This window comes from Narcine bancroftii, chromosome 8 (assembly GCF_036971445.1).
Source record: "Narcine bancroftii isolate sNarBan1 chromosome 8, sNarBan1.hap1, whole genome shotgun sequence".
Taxonomy (NCBI): Eukaryota; Metazoa; Chordata; class Chondrichthyes; order Torpediniformes; family Narcinidae; genus Narcine; species Narcine bancroftii.
In genome coordinates this window covers 76,894,302-76,917,263 of record NC_091476.1, presented here as the reverse complement: position 1 = coordinate 76,917,263, position 22,962 = coordinate 76,894,302, and the positions used below count along the sequence as shown (strand labels likewise).

The 22,962-nt window shown below is 48.4% G+C and overlaps 1 protein-coding gene across 21 annotated transcripts in view; it reads right to left on the bottom strand.

Annotated features, from left to right (window-relative positions):
• The window catches only part of LOC138740935 (neurexin-2-like), an 838,414-nt gene that overhangs the window by 779,305 nt on the left and 36,147 nt on the right, over window positions 1-22,962 (bottom strand). For 14 of the 21 annotated variants that reach the window (XM_069894295.1, XM_069894297.1, XM_069894296.1 and 11 more), the window contains exon 3: window positions 2,727-2,744. The exons of 5 other annotated variants lie outside the window; for them this stretch is intronic. In XM_069894295.1, the coding sequence (XP_069750396.1) occupies window positions 2,727-2,744 (18 nt within the window). The remainder of the gene's footprint in view (window positions 1-2,726; window positions 2,745-22,962) is intronic. 2 more of the 21 variants (XM_069894278.1, XM_069894284.1) reach the window with 1 other exon arrangement.

Genomic DNA, 22,962 nt, shown 5'->3' with positions numbered 1-22,962 from the left:
GAACATTTTAGCACAGTACAGGCCCTTCGACCCTGGATGTTGTGCTGACCTAAATACTCCTACCAAAAAACACAAAACCCTCCCTACCTCGTAACCTCTATTTTTCTTCCATCCATGGGCCCATCTAAGAGTCTCTTAAATGCCCCCAATGTACCAGCCTCCTCCACCATCCAAACCCTCTGTGTAAAAACTTTTATCCCTGATGTCTTCCCTAAACTTTTCCCCCTTCTGTGGTAAACCACTCTCATTTATAGTTATCTGGTCAGGCACACCTTTTGGCTGGTTGTACCCGTGTACCATTCCGCAGTCCCTGTAACTCAGTGCAGGTCAACCGACTAGGAATATGCTATGTTCTCAAGTGAATAAAAGCCTATTGGTTTCTCTACAATAGTCTTTCAAGCGATTGATGGGGCATCACTTTCACTTTGTACAGACGTCCTCTGGTGTTTGCTGATGCCTCCCTAGGAAACAGGAGCTGGCCGTCCAGCCTGTCTACACCTCCCAGAATCTTATTGACCTCTCTCAAGTCTCCTCTCATCCTTCTAGGCTTCAAAGAGAAAAGTCCCAGCTCTGCTCACCTTGCCTCATAAGACATTTTCCAATCATGGTGAATTTCCTCTGCCTCCTCTCCACAGCTTCCACATACTTCCTATAATGAGGTGATCAGAACCGAATACAATACTCCAAGTGGGGTCTCACCAGACATTTGTAGAGTTGCAGTGTGACCTCTCAACTCCTGAATTCAATCCCCCGAATAATGAAGCCCAGCGTCCCATAGGTCGTCTTAACTATCCTATCAACCTGCGTGGTGACCTTGAGGGATGTATGGATTTGGACCCCAAGGTCCCTCCATTCCTCCACACTGTTAAACACCCATTAACCCTGTACTCGACCTTCAGGTTTGACCTTCAAAAATCACCTCACACTTATCTGGATTGATGTCTGCTCCACTCAGAATCTGGAGCTTGAGTTACACCAATCCAGAGCAGGTATGTATATCCAGGAAATTAGCCTCACAACCTTCTACAAGACAAGTAAATTTTAGCAGCTGTTGGAACAGATTTTCCCAAAGGCAGTGCAGAGATCCTGGAAACAAGGGCGGAAATTTGCATCCAGTGGAACACCAGCAAACACAAGTCCCTCTGGATGATTGGCCTTACACTGGCCAGAACAATGAACCTGGTAATTAAGCAAAGAAAACTCGTGGTCGTCAGTTTAGCAAGAAATTGGTCTGTATGAGGGGTCCCTGTGGCTATGGGCTCTGCACAGAGAACAGGTCTATTCCTGCAACAATTCTGTCTGTGTGTGAAACTGACCTTAAACAAAGCATGAGAATAATTTCACACCACCCCTCAGTTCCAAAGAGAGACAAGGACTTGAACATTTTTTTAAATAAAAGATTGGTTCTGTTGTTTTAAGGAGAGCTAAGTTTTTTAAACAACAGGCTCAGGAGTAATATTGGTTTAAACTTGGAATTCTGATTTAGCATCATTCCGATCGACTGGTCCTGTCTGCAATTCCCCAGCGCCTTCACATGCCCTGCATCCCACCTTTGCCCTCTGCACCTCACACCCAACTCAATCTCTGAAACTCCCTCATCACCTTCCACACCAGCACACCCTCCACCACTCACCCCTCATCCTCTGCGTCCAATGTATCCTGCACATCCACCACACCTCGTTCCTCACACCTAACACACCCTCTGCCGTTGTTCCACAGGTTCAGCCAGCTTTCAAATTCCAAAATAACATCCAGGCAGGGGAGTGAAAAATCTATTAGATACCAAAGATTCCCCAGTGGTGGGTGGGTGGGTGGGGTGGGGGGGGGGTGTGAGTGGATGTGAGTGAGTGTGTGGGAGTGTGTGTGGGTCTGTGTGGGAGTGTGTGTGTGTGTGTGTGTGTGTGAGAGAGGGTGTGTATAAGTGTGTAAGTGTGTGTGTGAGAATGAGGGTGTGTGTGTGAGAGAGAGAGGGTGTGTGTAAGTGTGTGAGTATGTGTGTGTGTGTGTGTGTGAGAGTGTGTGTGAGAGGGTGTGTGTGTGTTTGTGAGAGGGTGTGTGTGTGTTTGTGAGAGGGTGTGTATGTGTTTGAGTGTGTGGGAGTGAGAGGATGATATGTGTGTGTGAGAGAGGATGTGTGTGTGTGAGGGCATGTGTAAGTGTGTGTGGATGTGAGAGGGTGATATGTGTGTGTGTGTGTGTGTGTGTGTGTGTGAGAGAGGGAGAGAAAGAGAGGGTGTGTATAAGTGTGTAAGTGTGTGTGTGAGAGTGAGGGTGTGTGTGTGTGTGAGAGAGAGAGGGTAAGTGTGTGAGAGTGTATGTGTGTGTGTGAGAGAGAGTGTGTGTGTGAGAGAGGGTGTATGTAAGTGTGTGAGAGTGTGTGTGAGAGGGTGTGTGTGTGTTTGAGTGTGTGGGAGTGAGAGGATGATATGTGTGTGTGAGAGAGGATGTGTGTGTGAGGGCATGTGTAAATGTGTGTGGATGTGAGAGGGTGATATGTGTGTGTGTGTGTGTGTGTGTGTGTGTGTGTGTGTGTGTGTGTGTGTGTGTGTGTGTGTGTGTGTGAAAGAGAGAGAGAGGGACACTACACACCCCTACAGTAGGGAGAAGGATGAGTGAACCACCCTCCAGCCAAGTTCTGCCTTTGAACACTGGTGAACTGCCACGGCCTCGCTGACAGCCAGCTCCCAGCACAATCAACAGCATGTGGGTGAAGACAAGGTACTGACCTTCCATCATGTGTTCTTCTGCCAGTGGGATGTAGGAGGCAGGAGGCAGTGGAGGGAGAGAAAAGATAGAGAGAGAGACAGTTAGAAAAAAGAAGGATGCAGCAATGTCAGTAATCACATCACAATTACACCCTGTCCCCACGCCAGATCACACAGTTGGAGTCCCCTACACCCCTCCCTGTCTCTGTAACCCTCTCCGGTCCTCTACACCCCTCTCTGTCTCTGAAACCCCCTCCGGTCCCCTACACCCCTCCCTGTCTCTGTAACCCCCTCCGGTCCCCTACACCCCTCTCTGTCTCTGTAACCCCCTCCGGTCCCCTACACCCCTCCCTGTCTCTGTAACCCTCTCCGATCCCCTACACCCCTCTCTGTCTCTGTAACCCCCTCCGGTCCCCTACACCCCTCTCTGTCTCTGTAACCCCCTCCGGTCCCCTACACCCCTCCCTGTCTCTGGAACCCCCTCCATACAGTCAGTACGAATTGGAAACAACGTCTCCCCCTCACTGATCATCAACACAGGAGCACCCCAACGGTACATGCTTAGCCCACTGCTCTACTCACTCCACACCCTCGACTGTGCAGCCAGGCACAATCCCAATTCCATCTACAAGTTTGCCGGTGACACCACGGTCATGGGCAGAATCACAGATGGTGACGAGGAAGCATTCGGGAGGGAGATAGATCAGCTTGTCGGGTGGTGATAACACTGAACAACAACCTTGCACTCAACATCAGCAAAACCAAGGGGATGATTGTGGACTTCAAGAGGAAGTAAGGGGAACACGACCCAGTCCTCATCGAGGGGTCAGCGGTGGAGAGGGTCAAGAACTTAAAATTCCTGGGTGTTAACACCTCTGAGAATCTATCCTGGAACATACGTCGATGCAATCGCGAAGAATGCTCGCCAGTGGCTAGACTTTGTGAGGAGTCTGAGGAGATTCCGTTTGTCACCGAAGACTCTCGTAAACTTCTACAGGTGGACTGCAGCAAGCATTCTGACCAGTTGCATCATTGTCTGGGGTACAGAGGTACCAACGCCCAGGACAGGAAAAGTTGTGAACTCGGCCTGCACCATCACGGGCACCAGACTTCACTTCATCTACACAAGGTGGTGTCTTAAAAAAGCAGCCTCTATCCTCAAGGACCTCTCACCACCCAGGCCGTGCCCTCTTCACTCCGCCACCATTGGGAAAGAAGTGCAGGAGCCTGAAGATGAGCACCCAGCAGCCAAGAACAACTTCTTCCCCTCTGACATCAGATTTCTGAATGGACAACGACCCCCAGACACAGACACAGCCATACTTTCTCTTCTTTTTTCACTAATGTATTCCGGGAGTTCCTCCAACCTGCTCCTCCAGCGTTGACTACGTCATCCCGTTGTGTGACATCATCCCGTTGCGTGACATCATCACGCGAAACTCCCCTGTCAACTGCTTCAATAACACTAAACCAGCAATGCTCTCATCCCCTCACCAGAGCAATGGAACTGATTAAAGTGCATGGACACTACACCAATTGCTTATTTGATTCTGGGTCAACTGACAGCTTTATCCAGCCAGATCTGGCCCTCCGTTGGGGACTTGACATTATTCCCACTACCCAGAGGATCTCATTAGCGACGAGGTCGCACTCGACTGGGATAAAGGGTATTGCATCACCACGCTGGAAGTACAGGGCATAACGGTCACCCACTTCAAATTATTCGTCCTTCCCCAATTGTGCACCCCAGTGTTGCTGGGATTAGACTTTCAGTGTCAGTTCCGATCGGTGTCCCTACATTTTGGGGGACCCCACGCTCCCCTCTCGGTCTGCCATCGCCCCACCCCCGGAGCACCTGAGCAACCCGCCCCCGTGCCCCGGGGCCAATCCTGCGGCCTTTCCACACTCCGGATTGCCCCGCCAGCACTCTTCGCAAACCTCACCCCTGGCTGAAAGCCTGTGGCCACCAAAAGTCGGCAATATAGTTATGAAAACAGGCAATTCATTAGGAATGAGGTGCGTAGATTGCTGGATGAGGGCATCATCGAACCCAGTTCAAGCCCCTGAAGAGCCCAGGTGGTGGTTGTCAAGAACGAGGAAAAACTACGGATGGTGACCATTAACCACTTCACGCTCCTGGATGCGTACCCCCTCCCACGCATCACGGATGTGGTGAACCAGATCGCCCAATACCGCATATTCTCCACCATTGACCTACGTTCGGCCTACCAGCTCCCGATCCGCTGCGAGGACCGACCATTCACGGCCTTTGAAGCGAATGGGCAGCTATATCAATTTCTCAGGGTACCATTCGGGGTCACGAATGATGTCACGGTCTTCCAGCGGGAAATGGACCGCATGGTGGACCAGAACGGGCTAACCGCTGCAAACCCCCCAACCCAACCTTCCCCAACTCTTTATTCCCCAGGCCCCGTGCCGCAACAGAAGGACCAACAGCACCCCAATGACCCGGGCCACCCTGCCGACAACACAACTGGGGAATTGAGCGAAGGAGCGGTCGCACCCAACGAGCCCGCTGGCGACACCACTCCAGCGACCCCAATCCCGGCACGACGGCGGTCACGCCGGATGGTCAGACCCCCTGACCGCTACAGTCCTTAACCTACCCCTTCCTTTCATCCTCTCCCTCGTTTTTTTGTTTTTTTTTCCAGGGTCAGTTCTCCAAGAAGGGGTGAATATGATAGTACAGATCTATCACCAATGTACATAGTGTATATAGTTATCGTATCTAGACTGTGCTTACAGCGATTGGCTGAGAGCTAAGCCACGCCTATTGTCTGGGCCTTAAAGGGTTGTGTCCCTAGCCAGGTCGGATCATTCTGGACTGGTCGGCCACCTGTGAAGAGCTCCTGTCTTTTGCTAATAAAAGCCTTGGTTTGGATCAACAAGTCTTTGATTCTTTCGACGAGCTCTACAATAATTGAGAGCAATATTTGCATTCATACACTGTCACAAAACAAAGAATTTCATGACATGTTCACAGCTATAATTTCTGATTCTGAGGAGGTGAAAATCTAAAATAGAATTTTAAGTTTAAACATAGACATACAGCACGTTAACAGGCCCATCCGGCCCATGAGCCAGTGCCACCCACTTAATGCCCAATTAACCCCTAGCACATTTTGAACGGTAGAAGTAAACTGGAGCCCCTGGGGAAAACCAGCGCAGACATGGGGAGAACGTACAAACTCCTCACAGACAGTGCAGGATGACTTCAGGATTGAAGGGCCTCTGCTCAGAACAGAGGAATATCTTCAGTCGGAGGGCTGTGAATCTGTGGAATTTGTTGCCACAGACGGTTGTGGAGGCCGGGTCATTTAAAGCAGAGATTGACAAGTTCTTGATTAGCCAGAGCATCAAAGGTTATGGGGAGAAGGGGCTGAGTGGGGAAATGGATCAGCTCATGATCATGGGGCAGACTCGATGGGCTGAATGTCTTATTTTTGCTCCTCTGTATAAAGGAGCCTCCAAAGATAAATCCCAGCAGGAGCAGGCGGAATGGGACCAACCTGGCGGCACTTGGACAGGAGCTCAGGATAGGTTAGATGGTCCAAAGAACCTTCCTTTGTGATTGGCTGAGTGAATCGTTTTGAAGCTGGAGCAGTTTCAATCACAGAGACTTGGGCCGACAGTCTGTCCTCATGCTGTCCTTGGCTGACTATTGATTTCCAGCTCAATACCAGTCGTATTAAAAGCCCAAGGCTGCAAATATTTTGACACAAGCTTATCACATTAACCCCTGCAGTCCCTGTCTGGCTCTGAGCCAGGGGAAGGATATGGGCTTGCATGCAGAAAGGCATTGTGAACAGCGACAAGAACCCCCCCCCCCCACTGTTTCACCAACATCAAGCCTCAGGACGTGGGGTCATCTGAGAACAGTTTGTTGCAAATGGCGGTCCAAGAAACACACAGAGATGCTGGAGAAACTCAGCTGGGAGGAGGGAAAGATGCATCACTGGCATTTCAGGCCTGGGCCCTCCCTCAAGGAATGAGCAAAGAGCATCTGAATAAAGACTGGGGAGAGAAAGGGAGAAGACCAGCCAGAGGGAGGGGTCCAGACCGACACAAGGTGTTGATTGGAGATGATAGGAGGAGAATTGGGTTTGGCTCTGGGAAAGGAGACAGAGGGAAAAGGGAGTGGTGTGGGGGAGAGAGAGAGAGAGAGAGAGAAGGAGATGGGGAAAAAGAAAGGGGGGAGGGGTAGTTTTAACAGGAACCGAGGAAGTCAATGTTAATGCCTTCTGGTTGAAGGGAGCCCAGACAGAAGATGAGGGGTTGCAGGTGGTCTCAGTCTGGCAGTCCTTGAGACCATGGACAGATACGTCGGCAAGGGAATGGGGCAGGGAATTGAACTGGGCAGCGACTGGGAGATCCGTGCTATTGTGGCGCGCAGAGCCAAGGTGCTCGACGAGGCGATCTCTCCCTGTCTGCGTCCAGTCTCTCCAACGTAGAGGAGATCACAGCGGGAGCACAGGATGCCACTGACAACCCCTGCAAATCTGCAAGTGTGGCTTCACTGGGAAGGACAGTTTGGGGCTCTGAATGATGTTGAGGGAGGAGGTGTGGGTGCAAGTGGAGCATCTCATGAAATTAGTGGTGAAGCTTGCAGCCGGTTAGAGGATAAAGGAACAGAACCATTGTTTCGGGCTTGAGCCCTTCATCAAGGGATAAGCAAAATGTCAGCAGGCGCCTGAACAAAATGGTGGGGGGAGGGGCAGGGGGAGGAAAACAAGCCCACAGACAGGGGGTAGTAGGGAGGAAGGGCACACCAGCAAACAGGGGGAGTGGGACAGCTCTGTGAATGGAGAGGGAAGGGGGTGGAGAGCTGAAGACAGAGGGACAGGGAAGTGAGGGGGAACCAGGAGTGGGCTGGCAAAAACCAGAAAAGTCGATGTTAATGCCGTCCAGTTGGGGAGTGCCCGGACAGAAAATTAGGTGTTGTTCCTCCAATTTACGGGTGATCTTGGTTTGACAGTGCACGCGCCCGTGGACAGACATGTCAGTGCGAGAGTGGGGCACAGATTTGGCCAATGGGAGATCCCTGTCACCAATGCAGACAGAGTGAAGGTGCTCAGCAAACTGATCTCCCAGTCTGCAACCCGTCTCACCGATGTAGAAAGAATACAATGGGAGCACCTTGAAGCCCGAAACATCCATCCATCCATCCATCCAACCATCCACCCACCCATCAGCACATCCAACCATCCACCCATCCAACCATCCATGGTTGGATGGATGGATGGATGGTTGAATGGATGGATGGATGAATGGATGGTTGGATGGATGGATGAATGGATGGATGGATGAATGGATGGATGGATGGATGGATAGATGGATGGATGGATGGATGGATGGATGGATGGATGGATAGATGGATGGATAGTTGAATGGATTGTTGGATGGATGGATGGATGGATAGATGGATGGATGGATGGATGGATGGATGGATGGATGAATGGATGGATGGATGAATGGATGGATGGATGGATGGATAGATGGATGGATGGATGGATGGATGGATGGATGGATGGATGGATGGATGGATGGATGGATAGATGGATGGATGGATGGATGGATGGATGGATAGATGGATGGATAGTTGAATGGATTGTTGGATGGATGGATGGATGGATGGATGGATGGATAGATGGATGGATGGATGGATGGATGGATGGATAGATATATAAATATTGTTTTGAGCTGAATGCAAGCCAATGGAATAGTTTGGTCAGCATGAAAAAGATGGGTCAAAGGGCCTCTTTCGGCACTGCAGAACTCTATCGCTACAAGGCGATAAATGATAAAGATAACAAAGGAAGGATGGAGGTTAAGGTAAAAGGTAGAATAGGGAATATATGTGAGGGTCATTCTCTGAAATGCGTGTACTTTAATGCAAGAAGCATAGTGAACAAGGTAGATGAGCTTAGAGCATGGATTGGCACTTGGAATCATGATGTTGTGGCAATTAGTGAGACCTGGTTACAGGAGGGTCAGGACTGGCAACTAAATATTCCAGAATACAAATGTTTTAGATGTGATAGAACAGGGGGTAAAAAAGGGGGAGGAGTTGCTCTGCTTGTTAAGGAGGACATTACTGCTGTGAGTTGGCAGGATGGTTTGGAGCGATCATCCAGTGAGGCTGTTTGGGTGGAATTGAGGGGTAGAGAAGGCATGAGGGGTACTAATAGGAGTGTATTATAGACCACCAAATGGGCCAAGAAAATTGGAAGAACAAATTTGTAAGGAGATAGCATATATGTGTAATAAACATAAGGTAGTGATCATGGGAGATTTTAACTTCCCTCACATTGATTGGGATACCCATACAATAAGAGAGCTGGAAGGACTAGAGTTTGTCAAATGTGTGCAAGATAGTTTTCTTGATCTATACGTAGAGTAACCAACTCGGGACGGTGTAATACTGGATCTCCTGTTAGGGAACGAGATAGGTCAGGTGTCTGAGGTTAAGGTTGGAGAACAAATTGGGTCTAGTGATCACAACTCTATTAGTTTTAGGGTAGTTTTATGGAAGAGCAAAGAAGGGCCTAAAGTTGAGGTTCTGGATTGGAGAAAAGCAAATTTCGAGGGAATGAGAATGGCTTTGGGGAGTATTGAGTGGGACATGATTTTTTTCAGGAAAGGATGTAAATGAAAAATGGAGAATATTCAAAGAAGAAATTTAGAGAGTACAGAGTAGATATGTCCCAGTGAGGATCAAAGGAAAGGCTGGAAGTCATAGGGAGCCTTGGTTTTCGAGGAATATTAGAAATTTGGTTAGGAGAAAGAGGGAGGTGTACAAGAGGTATAAACAGCAGGGTGATGAGAAATTGAAAGAGGAACTCAAGGAGTGTAGAAAAAATCTTAAGAAAGAAATTAGAAAGGCCAAAAAGTGGCACGAAGAGGCTTTGGCAGACAGAGTAAGAATAAATCCAAAGGGTTTCTATAGGTACATTAAAAGTAAAAGATTAGTGAGGGATAAAATTGGAGCCCTTGTAGATAGGGAGGGTAGGCTATGTGAAAAGTCAGAGGAGATGGGGAAAATTTAAATGATTTCTTTTCCTCGGTATTCACTAGGGAAAAAATTATTGTACCAGTTGAAGTAAAGAAAAATAGTGGGGAGGTCATGAATCATATAAGGATAACTGAGGAGGTAGTGATGGCAGTGTTAAAAAAGATAATGGTGGACAAATCTCCAGGTCCGGACAATGTATTCCCAAGGACACTCAGGGAGGCTAGTGGACAGATAGTGTGGCCATTAACAGAGATATTTAGGATGTCACTGGTCACGGCGGTAGTGCCAGAGGATTGGAGGGTGGCTCATGTTGTTCTGCTGTTTAAGAAAGGGTCCAAATGTAAGCCAGGAAATTATAGACCTGTCAGTCTGACGTCTGTGGTGGGTAAGTTGATGGAAAGTGTTCTGAAGGATGGAATTTACAAATATTTGGAAGAACAGGGATTGATAGGAAGTAGTCAGCATGGTTTTGTCAGGGGTAGATCATGCTTAACAAACCTTATAGAGTTTTTCGAAGGGGTTACAAAAAAGATTGATGAAGGGAAGGGTGTGGATGTTGTCTATTTAGACTTTAGTAAAGCTTTTGACAAAGCTCCCCACAGGAGGTTAGGAAAAAAAATGGAGGCATTAGGTATAAATAAGGAGGTAGTGAAATGGATTCAGCAATGGTTGGATGGGAGGTGTCAGAGAGTAGTGGTAGAAAATTGTTTGTTAAATTGGAGGCCGGTGACTAGTGGAGTTCCTCAGGGATCGGTCCTGGGTCCACTATTGTTTGTTATATATATTAACGATCTGGAAGAAGGGGTGGTAAATTGGATAAGTAAGTTTGCAGATGATACAAAGATTGGTGGTATTGTGGACACCAAGGAAGATTACCGTAGCTTAAAAAGAGATATAGGAAAGCTAGAGGAGTGGGCTGAGAAATGGCTGATGGAATTTAATACAGATAAGTGTGAAGTGTTGCATTTTTGAAAGGCAAATCTAAATAGGTCATATACATTGAATGGTAGACAATTGAGGAGTGCAGAGCAACAAAGGGATTTAGGAGTTATGGTAAATAGTACCCTCAAAGTTGATACTCAGGTCGATAGAGTGGTGAAGAAGGCATTTGGTATGTTGGCCTTCATAAATCAGAGTATTGAATTCAAGAGTTGGGATGTTATGATGAAATTTTACAAAGCATTGGTGAGGCCAAGTTTGGAATACTGTGTGCAGTTTTGGTCACCGAGTTATAGAAAGGATATAAACAAAATAGAGAGTGCAGAGAAGGTTCATGAGAATGTTGACAGGATGACAGGGTTTGAGTTACAGAGAAAGGTTGAGCAGCCTAGGGCTTTTTTCTCTGGAGCGTAGAAGATTGAGGGGGGATTTGATGGAGGTGTTCAAGATTTTAAAAGGGACAGAGAGAGTCAACGTGGATAGGCTTTTTCAATTAAGAGTGGGGGGCATTCAAACCAGAGGTTATGGTTGGAGAATGCAGGGGGAAAATTATAAGGGGAACATGAGGGGAAATTTCTTCATGCAAAGGGTGGTTGGGATGTGGAATAAGCTTCCGGCAGAGGTAGTTGAAGCAAGGACGTTAGTTACATTTAAGGAAAGACTAGATAATTACATGGAGGGGAGAGGATTGGAGGAGTATGGACCAGGTGCTGGTCAGTGGGACTAGGAGGGTGGGGATTTGTTCCGGCATGGACTAGTAGGGCCAAACTGGCCTGTTCTGTGCTGTATATGGTTATATGGTTATAAAGCCAATCAGCTCTTCAAACCCGCTCTGTTATTTAACAAGATCAAGCTCAGTGACATTTTCCAGATATCCCTTCGATCCCTCAATTCCATTCATTTGCAGATCTATATGGGTTCTCGAGGGTGCAGAATTAAACATTAGAACATGACTGCATAGAACAGGCCTTTCAGCCCCTCTAGTCTAGTCTATTATTCGGCCGTCCCACTGACCTGCACCCAGCCACTAGCTCTCCAGAACCCCCCCATCCAAGTACCTGCCCAAATTCCACTCAAACATTAAAATTGAGCATGCATTCACCACTTCAGCTCGTTCCCCACCTCCACCGCTCTCTGTGTGAAGAAGTTCCCCCGAAACTTTTCCCCTTTCACCATTAACCCATGTCCTCTGGTTTATATCTCACCCACCCTCAGTGGGAAAAGCCGACCTACATTTACTCTGTCTGTCCCCCTCATAATTTTAAATACCGCCATCAAATCTCCCCTCATTCTTCTACACTCCAGGGAATAAAGTCCGTACCTGTTTAACCTTTCCCTGTAACTCAGTTCCTGAACTCCAGGCAACATCCTAATAAACCTTCTCTGCACTGTTTAGGTGACTAAAACTGCACACAATTCTCCAAATTTGACTTCACCAATGTCTTTACCATGACATCCCAACTCCTGTACTCAATACTTTTTAACTTTTTTTAAAATTTAGACATCCAGCACGATAACAGGCTTTTGTGACCCATGTGTCCATGCCGCCCAATTTACACCCCATTAACCTACAGCCCTGGTACATTTTTTGAAGGGTGGGAGGAAACCAGAGACCCCATGGAAAACCCACACAGATGTGGGGAGAACATTCTAACTCCTCACAGACAGTGTGGGATTCGAAACCAGGTCCAGTCCAATCATTAGCGCTGTAAAGACATTACACTAACTGCTAAGCCAACCGGGCCATATTTATGAAAGCCAATGCGCCAAAAGCTCTCTCTAAAACCCTGTCCACCTGTGATGCTACTTTCAGGGAATTATGTATCTGTATTCCCAGATCTGTTCTACTGCACTCCTCAGTGCCCGACCATTCACCTGTGTATGATCTTTCTTGGTTTGTCCTTCCAAATGCAACACTGGTCTGCATTAAACTCCATCGGCCATTTTTCAGCCCATTTTTCCAGCTGGTCCAGATCCCTCTACAAGCTTTGAAAACCTTCTCCACCATTCACAACGCCTCCAATCTTAGTGTCACCTGCAAACTCACTGATCCTACATTATCCTACAGATCTTTGATAGAGACGACAAAATGACAAACAAACCATAGTGCAATGATTCACTTCCCTACGGGTGTCGGAAACGGAGGGTGGAGTGGGTGGGTGTGGAGAGGCTGTGAGAGAAAGAATCTCAAAGGCCAAAGCGGTTGCAATCATTTTCCAAAAAAAAAAATTATTTTTGGCTGGCACGGTTAGCGAGAAACAGGACTGGAGATCAAACCCCGTGCTGTCTGTGAAGAGTTTGCACTCTCTCCCCATGCCTGTGTGGGTGTTCCCCGAGGGGTCCTCTGGTTTCCTCCCACCAAAGGTTGTAGGTCAATGGGGAGCAAATTGGGTGCCACTGTTAGCGAGGATATCGAACCCCACACTGCTTGTGATGAGGAGTTTGCACGTTTTCCCTGTGCCTGCATGGGTTTCCTCCCAACGTTCAAAACGTATCAGGGTTGTAGGTCAACTTGGCGGCGTGGGCACGTGGACCGGAAGGGCCTGTTACCGCGCTGGATGTCTGAATTTAAATTTAAAAAGACTGGATTGAAATCCATGTTGAAACATCCGGAGGAATCAGAATAACTCTGACAAGAGAGTCACACCTTTGTAATCTGGCACATTGCCCTCAGAATGCTCTCTCACAGATAGACCTCATCAAACTGAGGGCCTTCCTTGCCACATCCTTCTGCTGTCATTTTATTAAAGAACTGCGGTGGCTGAAGTTATTTTTAATCCAGTGTCGAAACATTTCATTTCATGAATTTGACACGACAATAATTAATGCATAGCTCCAGTGCGTGCACACGCACATACAGAAACCCCGTACAAACATATACGCAGAGAAATACGCTCACAACAGAAGCATCAAGCAGCCTCTGTCCTCAAGGGAACCCCACCCCCACCCCAACCTAGGCCATGCTCTCTACACTCTGCTCCCATAGAGAAGGAGGTGCAGGAGCCTGAACACGAGCACCCAGCGGCACAAGGATGGCTTCTTCCCCTCCACCGTCAGATTCCTGAATGGACAATGGACCCCAGACACGGCCTCACCTTCTCTTCTTTAGCACACGTTAAATTTATTTTTATAAGTAATTTTACAGCACTGTGTAACGCTGCTGCAAAACAGCAAATTTTGTGACTGTTCATGATAATAAATTCTGATTCACACTCTCAGAACACGAACACAGACATGGACTCCCACGGGCAGTGATTCTGCTGAACGACTAAATGAACTGCTCACACTGACCCTCCAAGGCTCTAGTATTTATTAAACAAGATTTATTTACTTGTAGATATGAAGACTTGTCCTGAATGTGTGCTGAGTGTCTGTGTGTGGGTTACGTCTGGGATTGTGCCTGCGTGTTTTGCACCGAGGACCGGAGAACATTGTTTCGTCGGGTTGTACTTGTGCAAACACATACCTAAGCAAAGATCTGCTCCCACTGCAACTTGCCTTTCGTCACAATCACTCCACAGGAGATGCAATATTGCTGGCTCTCCACTCAGCTCTGGATCACCTCGAATACAGCAGAACTCATACATACGGCTGCTCTTCATCGACAACAGCTCGACCTTCAACACCATTATTCCCTCAGTGCTAGTCAAGAAGCTACAAACTCTAGGCCTCTGTTCCACCCCCCCACCCACCCTCTGCAACTGGATCCTTGATTCATCGCAGACCAGTCAGTACGGATAGGAAACGTCTCCTCCTCAATGATCATCAACACAGACGCACCCCAAGGATACGTGCTTAGCCCACAGCTCTACTCACTCCACACCCACAACTGTGCGGCCAGGCACAAACCCAATTCCATCTACAAGTATGCTGATGACACTACGGTCGTCAGCAGAATCACAGATGGTAACGAGGAAGCCTTTGGGAGGGAAGGAGATAAATCAGCTCAGAGAGTGGTGTCACGACAACAACCTTGCACTCAACATCAGCAAAACCAAGGAGATGATTGTGGACTTCAGAAGGAAGTTGGGGGAACACAACCCAGTCCTCATCGAGGGGCTCAGTAGTGGAAAAGGTCAAGAACTTCAAACTCCTGGGGGTCAACATCTCTGAAGATCTGTCCTGGAGACTCCACGTTGTTGCAATCACCAAGAAGGCTCGCCAGTGGCCAGACTTTGTGAGAAGTTTGGGGAGATTCCGTTCATCACCGAAGATCCTCGTAAACTTCTACAGGTGGTATTGTGGGGAGAGCATTCTGGCTGGTTGCATCACTGCCTGGTACAGAGGTGCCAATTCTCAGGAGAAGAATAAACTCCAGATGGTTGTTAACTGGGCCCTGCGACATCAAAGGCCCCAGACTTCACTCAGTTGAGGACATTTACACAAGGCGGTGTCTTAAGAAAGTACCTTCTATCCTCAAGGACCTCCCCTCCCCCCCACCACCACCCAGTCCTTGCCCTCTGGGAAGGGGGTCCAGGAGCCTGAGGATGAGCACCCAGTGGCGCAAGGACAGTTTCCTCCCCTCCGCCATCAGATTCCTGAATGGGCAACGACCCCCAGACATGTCTCACTTTTTGTGCACCATTATTTTTACTTTTTTACAGTAATGTTGTAAGACGATTATAATATGTATGTTTGCTCTTTGATGCTGCCACAAAACATCGACTTTCACGACTCGATCATGTCAATGAATCCTGATTCTGATCCTGAGATGATAAATAAACTTGAACCTAATTCACGGCATTGTGTCAAGGTGCACGCACTCCTAAACATCCGATCGCATGCAGCACCGACACATACCCATCAGCACAGATGCACGCCTCCAGAGACAACCACGGGCACAGTCTCTTGACACATATATTCACAATTTTTATGTGTTGTATGATTTTAACGTTTCGGTGCTCCCTGCCAAGATGGGAGCATGACTGGTGAGACATTTACAGCCCATCCCCAGACACATGATCAAGGGGCTTGAGTACAATTCACACTCTGGCAGCTGTGGAGCTAAATTCAAGTTATTAACAAATCTGGATTGGAGCCATTATCAGCCTCAAACTGTAGACTGTTGGAAAACTCCATCCGGTTTCACGGATGCCCATCAGAGAGGGATGTCAGACATTCTTCTCCAGCCTGGGTCTTCTATGTCACAACCTGAGCCACAACACAGACAAGATGAAGGAGATGATCGTGGACTTCAGGAGAACCAGGGACGACCACCCTCCACCACACGTCAACAACTCTGTAGTGGAGAGAGGGGAGACACCAAGTTCCTTGGAGTTCACTTCACTAGTGACGGATCGTGGACCATCAACATCTCCTCACTTGTCAGGAAGGCGCAATAGGGACTGCACTACCTGAGAAGACTGTCAAGTGAGGCTACCGGCCGCCATCATGTCAACCTTCTACAGGAGCTCTAACGAGAGTGTCCTGGCTGGCTGTGTCACAGTGTGGGGCGGTTGCTGCAGAGAAATGGATCGTAGGTCAAACCACAGGACCATAAGAGCAGCAGAGAGGATCACTGGGGTCTCCCTCCCCCTCCCCCATCGACGTGATCTACTGGGATCGTTATCTCAAGATGGCGCGCAAAATCATTGAGGACCCCTTCCATCCCACACATGGCAGCTTCCAATTGCTCCCGTCGGGGAAGAGATCCAGGAGGATCAGGGCCAGCTCCACCAGGTTGAGGAACAGTTTCTTCCCACAGGCAGGGAGAATGTTGAACGACCACAGGAACTGCTCACACTCACCCTCCGAAAACCTCATATTCACAAAAGTATTTATTTATTTGTATAGTTGAAATACTTGTCCTTCATATGTTTGTCTGTAGAACCATAGAACAACAGCACAGAAAACAGGTAGTTCGGCCCTTCTAGTTTGTGCCAAATACATTATACTGTGAGTCCCACTGATCTGCTCCCACTCCATAACCCTCCAGACCTCTCCCTTCCATTTATCCAATTTATTCTTAAAACTTAAAATCAAGCCTGCATTTAACATGTCACATGGCAGCTCGTTTCACACTCCCACCACTCTCTGAGTGAAGAAATTCCTCTCAATGTTCTCCCGAAACCTTTTCCCTTTCACGCTAGAGCCATGCCCTCTTGTATTTATCTCTCTTAATCTCAGTGGAAAGAGCTGGCTCGCATTTACTGTCTTTCCCCCTCATAATTTTAAATACCTCCATCAAATCTCCCCTCATTCTTTTTCATTCCAGGGAATAAAGTCCATACCTGTTTAATCTTTCCCTGTAATTCAGTTCCTGAAGACCCAGCAACATCCCAGTAAATCTTCTCTGGCCTCTTTCTATCTCATTGACATCCTTTCTGTGGTTTGGTGACCAGAATCGCACATAATTCTCCAAATTTGACCTCACCAATGTCTGTATGTGTGTTATGTCTGGTTGTCTGTCCATGTGTTTTGTATCAAGGACCAGAGATCACAGTTTCATTGGGTTGTACTTGTCCAATTGGGCGACAATAAACTTGACTTGGTTTGTGACTCCACACTGTCCTTTTCCAGTCTGGGTCCAATTGTGAGTCCGTCTGGAGCCATTACCCCATCTGGCCCTATCGGTGACTCCAAGCCCACTTTGCAGTTAACTCCTCCTCAAGACAGGAGGCTGACGAATGCTGGTGAGAATGCCGACAGTGCCACCGAGCTCCACTTCCCAAGCGGAAAACAGCGGAGAAGATGAGGAAAGATACTTTCATCAGAGGGTGGGGGTGGAGGGGCAAGGGGGGGTGGGGGGAGTCAGAGACCATTCGCATATCTGACCAGTACCTGGGGATCAACTTGTAGAACTCTAAAGCACAGTACGAGCCCTTCGACCCATAGTGTTGTCCCAACCCATAAAAACCAACTCAAATAAAAAATCTAAACCCCTTCCCCATAACCCTCTATTTTTATTCCATCCATGGGCCTGTCTAAGAGTCTCACAGCCTCCACCACTATTACCGGCAAGGTATTCCAGGCCCCCGCAACTCTCTGTGTAAAATAACTTCCCCCTGACATCGCCCCTAAACTTCCCTCCCTTCTCTTTGTACAGATGTCTCCTGGTGTTTGCTGCACCTGCCCTGGGAAACAGGCGCTGGCCGTCCACCCTGTCTACGCCTCTCAGTATCTTGTAGACCTCGATCGAGGCTCCTCTCATCCTCCTTCACTCCAGAGAGATAAGTCCCAGCTCTGCCAACCTTGCCTCATGAGACGTTTCCCAATACAGGCAACATCCTGCAAAACTATTGCAAATTTCTACAGAAGTGCGGGGGAAAGCGCGCTGACTGACTGCATCACAGTCTGGTACGGGGACACCAATAACCCTGAGTGTAAAGCCCTGCGAAAGGTAGTGGACATGGCCCAGGACATCACAGACAAAACCCTCCCCACCGTCGACAACGTCTACAGGGAACACTACCATCGGAGAGCAGCAGCGATCGTCAAGGATCCTCACCACCCAGCACACGCTCTCTTCTCCCTGCTGCCATCAGGAAAGAGCTATCAAGGCCACAGGACTCGCACCATCAGGTTCAGGAACAGCTGCTCCCCCTCCACCATCAGACTCCTCAATGACGAACTCAATCAGGGACTCGTTTACGGACTCTGACTTTTCTCATTATTTATTACTGAATGTTTGGGGATAACATGATGCTGTCACAAACACAGAATCTCATGACTTGTTCATGACAATAAATACTGATTCTGATTTATATTTTTGTATGTTGAAATTCTGCCCACCAGGAATAACAATGTCAGGGTTGTTTGTGACGTCAGGCAATAAATTTGAACTTTGAGATGTGGTTTTATAATCAACATAGATTGTGAGAGAGAGAGAGAGAGAGAAGAGAGATAGCTTCTTCACTCCACATCCATTTCATTCCTTTTAATTTAAATTCCCCAGTCGGGTTCATAGGATTCGAACTTCCATCTGCCTGATTAACTGTCTGCCCTCAGGATGGCTGGTGCAGTAACTTATCCTGCGTACCCCTGAGGAGAGCGTCCCAGGCCAGCTTCAGCGCAGCCGCACTCCCAGTGGAGGGCAGGACTGCCTGAGGATCGTCCTGTCCCCTATGGAAGGCACAAGCTGCGGGGCAGATAGAAGACCTCCCGATTCAGTCCACGGCCGAGAGCAGGTTAATATCATCATTCAACTGAGTAAGTTCAACTGAATGAAACAAAATGCACACATAATTACAACCTATTTATATTCAGAACATATATATATAGTTTTGTGAATATGAGGGTCTCGGAGGGTGACTGTGAACAGTTCCTTTGGTCATTCACCATTCTCACTGCCTGCGGGAAGAAGCTGATCCTCAGCCTGGTGGTGCTGGCTCTGATCCTCCTGCATCTCTTCCCCGATGGGAGCAGCTGGAAGATGTGGAATGGGTCCTCAATGACTTTGCACACTCTCTTCAGACAATAATCGTGGTAGATCATGTCGATGGGGAGGGGTGGGGGGGAGGGAGATGTGGAAGATGTCCTCAATGATTTTGTACACCCTCTTCAGATCGCAGTCGATCACGTCGATGGGGAGGGGGGAGAGTGGGGTTGCTTCCGTTAGCTCCACATCCCCGTCTGAGTCAGTGGGTCAACTATCAGCTGTAAATTGCCCAACTGAGGGGGCAGGGGGCGGAAAGAGGTTGGTGAGAGTGTGAGAAAGACTAGCAAAGTAAATAAGGCTGCAGGCTTGATGGCCTGAGGTAATGGGCTGACTGTATAAAAGGCTCCAAAGGGCTTTGAACTTGGCCTGTGACATCACGGGCACCAGACCACTCCATCGAGGATGTCTTCAAGAGGCGGTGTCTTAAAAAAGCAGACTCTATCCTCAAGGACCCCCCCTCCACCCAGGCCATGCCCTCTTCACTCTGCTACCATCGGGAAGTAAGTCCAGGAGCCTGAACACGAGCACCCAGCGGCACAAGGACAGCTTCTTCCCCTCCGCTATCAGACTCCTGAATGGACAACGACCCCCAGACACGGCCTCATTCTCTCTTCCTTTTGCACCTGTGACGCTACTGCAAAGCAACAAATTTCGTGACACAAAATTATGCTTCAAAATGGCCTGTGAAATAGTAAATAATTCAGTCTGTGGAATTGCCATCTAAAAAGAGGCATAGACAGGGTGGACAGCCAGCACCTGTTTTCCAGGGCGAGATCAGCAAACACCAGAAAACGTCTGTACAATGTGAAGGGAGGGAAGTTTAGGGGAGATGTCAGTTTTTTATACAGAGAATTGTGGGGGCCTGGAATGCCTTGCCGGGGGTGGTGGTGGAGGCTGGAATATCAGGGGCATTTAAGAGACTCTTAGACAGGCCCATGGATGGGTTAAGGGGTAGGAGTTATGGTTTTTTTAAGGTTTTTTGGGCATATCATGTCCAAAAATGACATCATGGACCAAAAGGCCTGTGCTGTAATGGATTCAGATCCAGGAGGATCAGAGCCAGCACCACCACGCTGAGGAACAGCTTCCTCTCACGGGCAGTGAGATCGCTGAATGACCAAAGGAACTGCTCGCACTCACCCTCCAAGACCCTCATATTCACGAAACAAAATTTATATACTTGTATCGATGATATACTTGCCCTGTGTACATACTGTGTGTCTGTATGTGTGTTATATCTGGGTGTGTGTCTGCGTGTTTTGCACCGTGGATCGGAAAACGCTGTTTCGTCGGGTTGTACTTGTACAACTGGATGACAATCAACTTGCGCTTGAAAGGCATTGGGGTATCAGGAGGTGAGTCTCTCCATCTGACTTCCAGCCTCTCACCTACTCTTGTTATAGGATTTATGTGACAGGTCCAGGTGAGTGTGGACAATGTGGCATCTCTCCCACGGATATTGATGGTGGTGGAAATGGAACAGAAGGCCATGTAATGTCAAGGCTAGCTGATGAAGATGGTCTTCGCCTGGCAGATAACAAGAAAATCAAAAGATTGCACAGACTACTGACACCCTCATCTCACACTTCAATGGATTCCAGGCCTCGAAGATGCACCTTATTCCTCACCAGCTCTCTGGGATTCCAAAGCAACGGAATTAGTTTACGTTCACTCAGCTGTCACTCGGTCCAGACACGAAGAAGGCTCACCAGCGGCTATAACTGGTGAAGAATTTGAGACGATTGGGTATGTCCCCAAAGACCCTTGCAAATTTGTGTGGGTGTACCAGTCTGGTTGCATCACGGTCTGGTACAGAATGTACAAGAAGGGGAACAGGCTACGGAGGGTGGTGAACTCGGCCTGTAACAGGCCCCTGCATTAATGATATCTTTAACCCCCTTGGGCTCTGTGTCCATGTCCGTGAGGAGTTTGTCCGTTCTCCCTGTGTCTGCGTGGGTTTTCCCTGGGGGGCTCCGGTTTCCTCCCACCCTTCAAAAGCACACTGGGGGTGTAGGTTAACGGGGTGTAAATTGGGCGGCACGAGAGGTGCTTTCACACTGAGACCCCAGTAAATTAGCGTGTCAACGATCCGTGTTTAAAGCCGGGTCATGTCGGAGCATTCACACTGAACCAAGAAAAGCCAGTTCAGTGCAACATTTACACTGGAACTGAAGCGAAATGCATTAGCTCTGATACTACCTACCTTGGCAGGTAATTAGCGGAATGGAAATTACCCCCACCCATCATGCGTTGATCATGTTCACACAGGTAAGTGAGATTAAATACCAGGTTTCAGGGACAGTGTGAAAGAATTGGTCAGTGACTGTGTTGTTTGTCTAATTTAATTCAGGGACTACCAACAAGCACATATACTCCATCTCCCTGCTTTCAGGGACTGGTTTTAGCTGGCTCGTACTGTCGTTTCCCCAACACTCAGTCTGGAGTATATGTTATCCAAGGTTAAAAATGGCCAAAGGGTGACAAGGTGGTGCCTCAAGAAAGCAGCCTCGATCCTCAAAGACCCCCACCACCCACGCTGTGCCCTCTTCACTCTGCTCCCGACGTGAAGGAGCCTGAAGACGAGCACCCAGCAGCACAAGGACAGCTTCTTCCCCTCCACCATCAGATTCCTGAACAGGCAACAACCCCCAGACACTGCCTCACTCTCTCTTTTGCACCAATGTATATTTTTATATGAAATTAATAGCAAAGTTTTCACTTGCAGAACAACAAATTTGGTGACGTTCATGGCAAATAAATTCTGATCCTAATGTTCTTCAGACCCCAGCGTCTCGGAGCCCCTGTGTGTGTCCCTGTGTCCAGGCTGTTCACATTCCAGACCACTTCTCATCTCTCCTTCCACCCATCTGGAAGAGGCTGATGTTGTGCAGTCGTTGTTGCTATGGAAACCTCTCCCTGGCGTTAGGCAGAGCCAGACGGAGTCAGACGGAGCTTCCAGCTTCCCACTCCCACCCCCTCCTCTGATTCACAAGCACCGACCGCACCCTCACAGGCCTGCGAGAGGTTCGTCAACCCCTCGATTCATGTACAAACGATCGCGCCCTCTCCCCATTCCCCTACAAGCTCGCTCGTTTCGTAGAACATTCCAGCGCAGTATAGGCCCAGATGTAGCGCCAACCCACATTAACCAACCCAACAATCTAACCTGTCCTACCTGACCCCATAAACCTTTAGTTTCCTTCCATCCATGGGCCTGTCAAAGAGTCTCATAAATGCCCCCCAATGTTCCAGCCCCCACAACACTCTGTGTAAAACACTTCCCCCGACGTCTCCCCTAAACTTCCCTCCCTTCACCCTGTACAGACGTCCTCTGGTGTTTGCTAATCCCACCCTGGGAAACAGGCGCTGGCTGCCCTCCCTGTCTACATCTCTCAGAATCTTGTCGACCTCTATCAAGTCTCCTCTTGTCCCTCTTCGCTCCAAAGAGAAAACTCCCAGCTCTGCTAACCTCGCCTCATAAGACATGTTTCCTAATCCTGGTGAATCTCCTCTGCCCCCTCTCCACAGCTTCCACATCCTTCATTCAGGTGGTAATCCTAGGATGGAGCTTTGTCTCCTAGAACATAGAACACCACAGCACAGTACAGGCCATTCGGCCCTCGATGTTGTGCCAACCCATATATTCCTTAAATAAAAGTACTAACCCCCACCCTACCTAGTAACCCTCTATTTTCCTTCTATCCATGGGCCTGCCTAAGAGTCTCTTAAATGCCCCTAATGTTCCAGCCTCCACCACCACCCCCTTGCAAGGCCTTCCAGGCCCCCACAACTCTCTGTGTAAAAAGAACTTCCCCCTGACATCTCCATTAAACTTCCCTCCTTTCACTTTGTATAGATGTCCCCTGGTGTTGGCTTCTTTCAGAAATAAAGGGATTGCATACACGGGA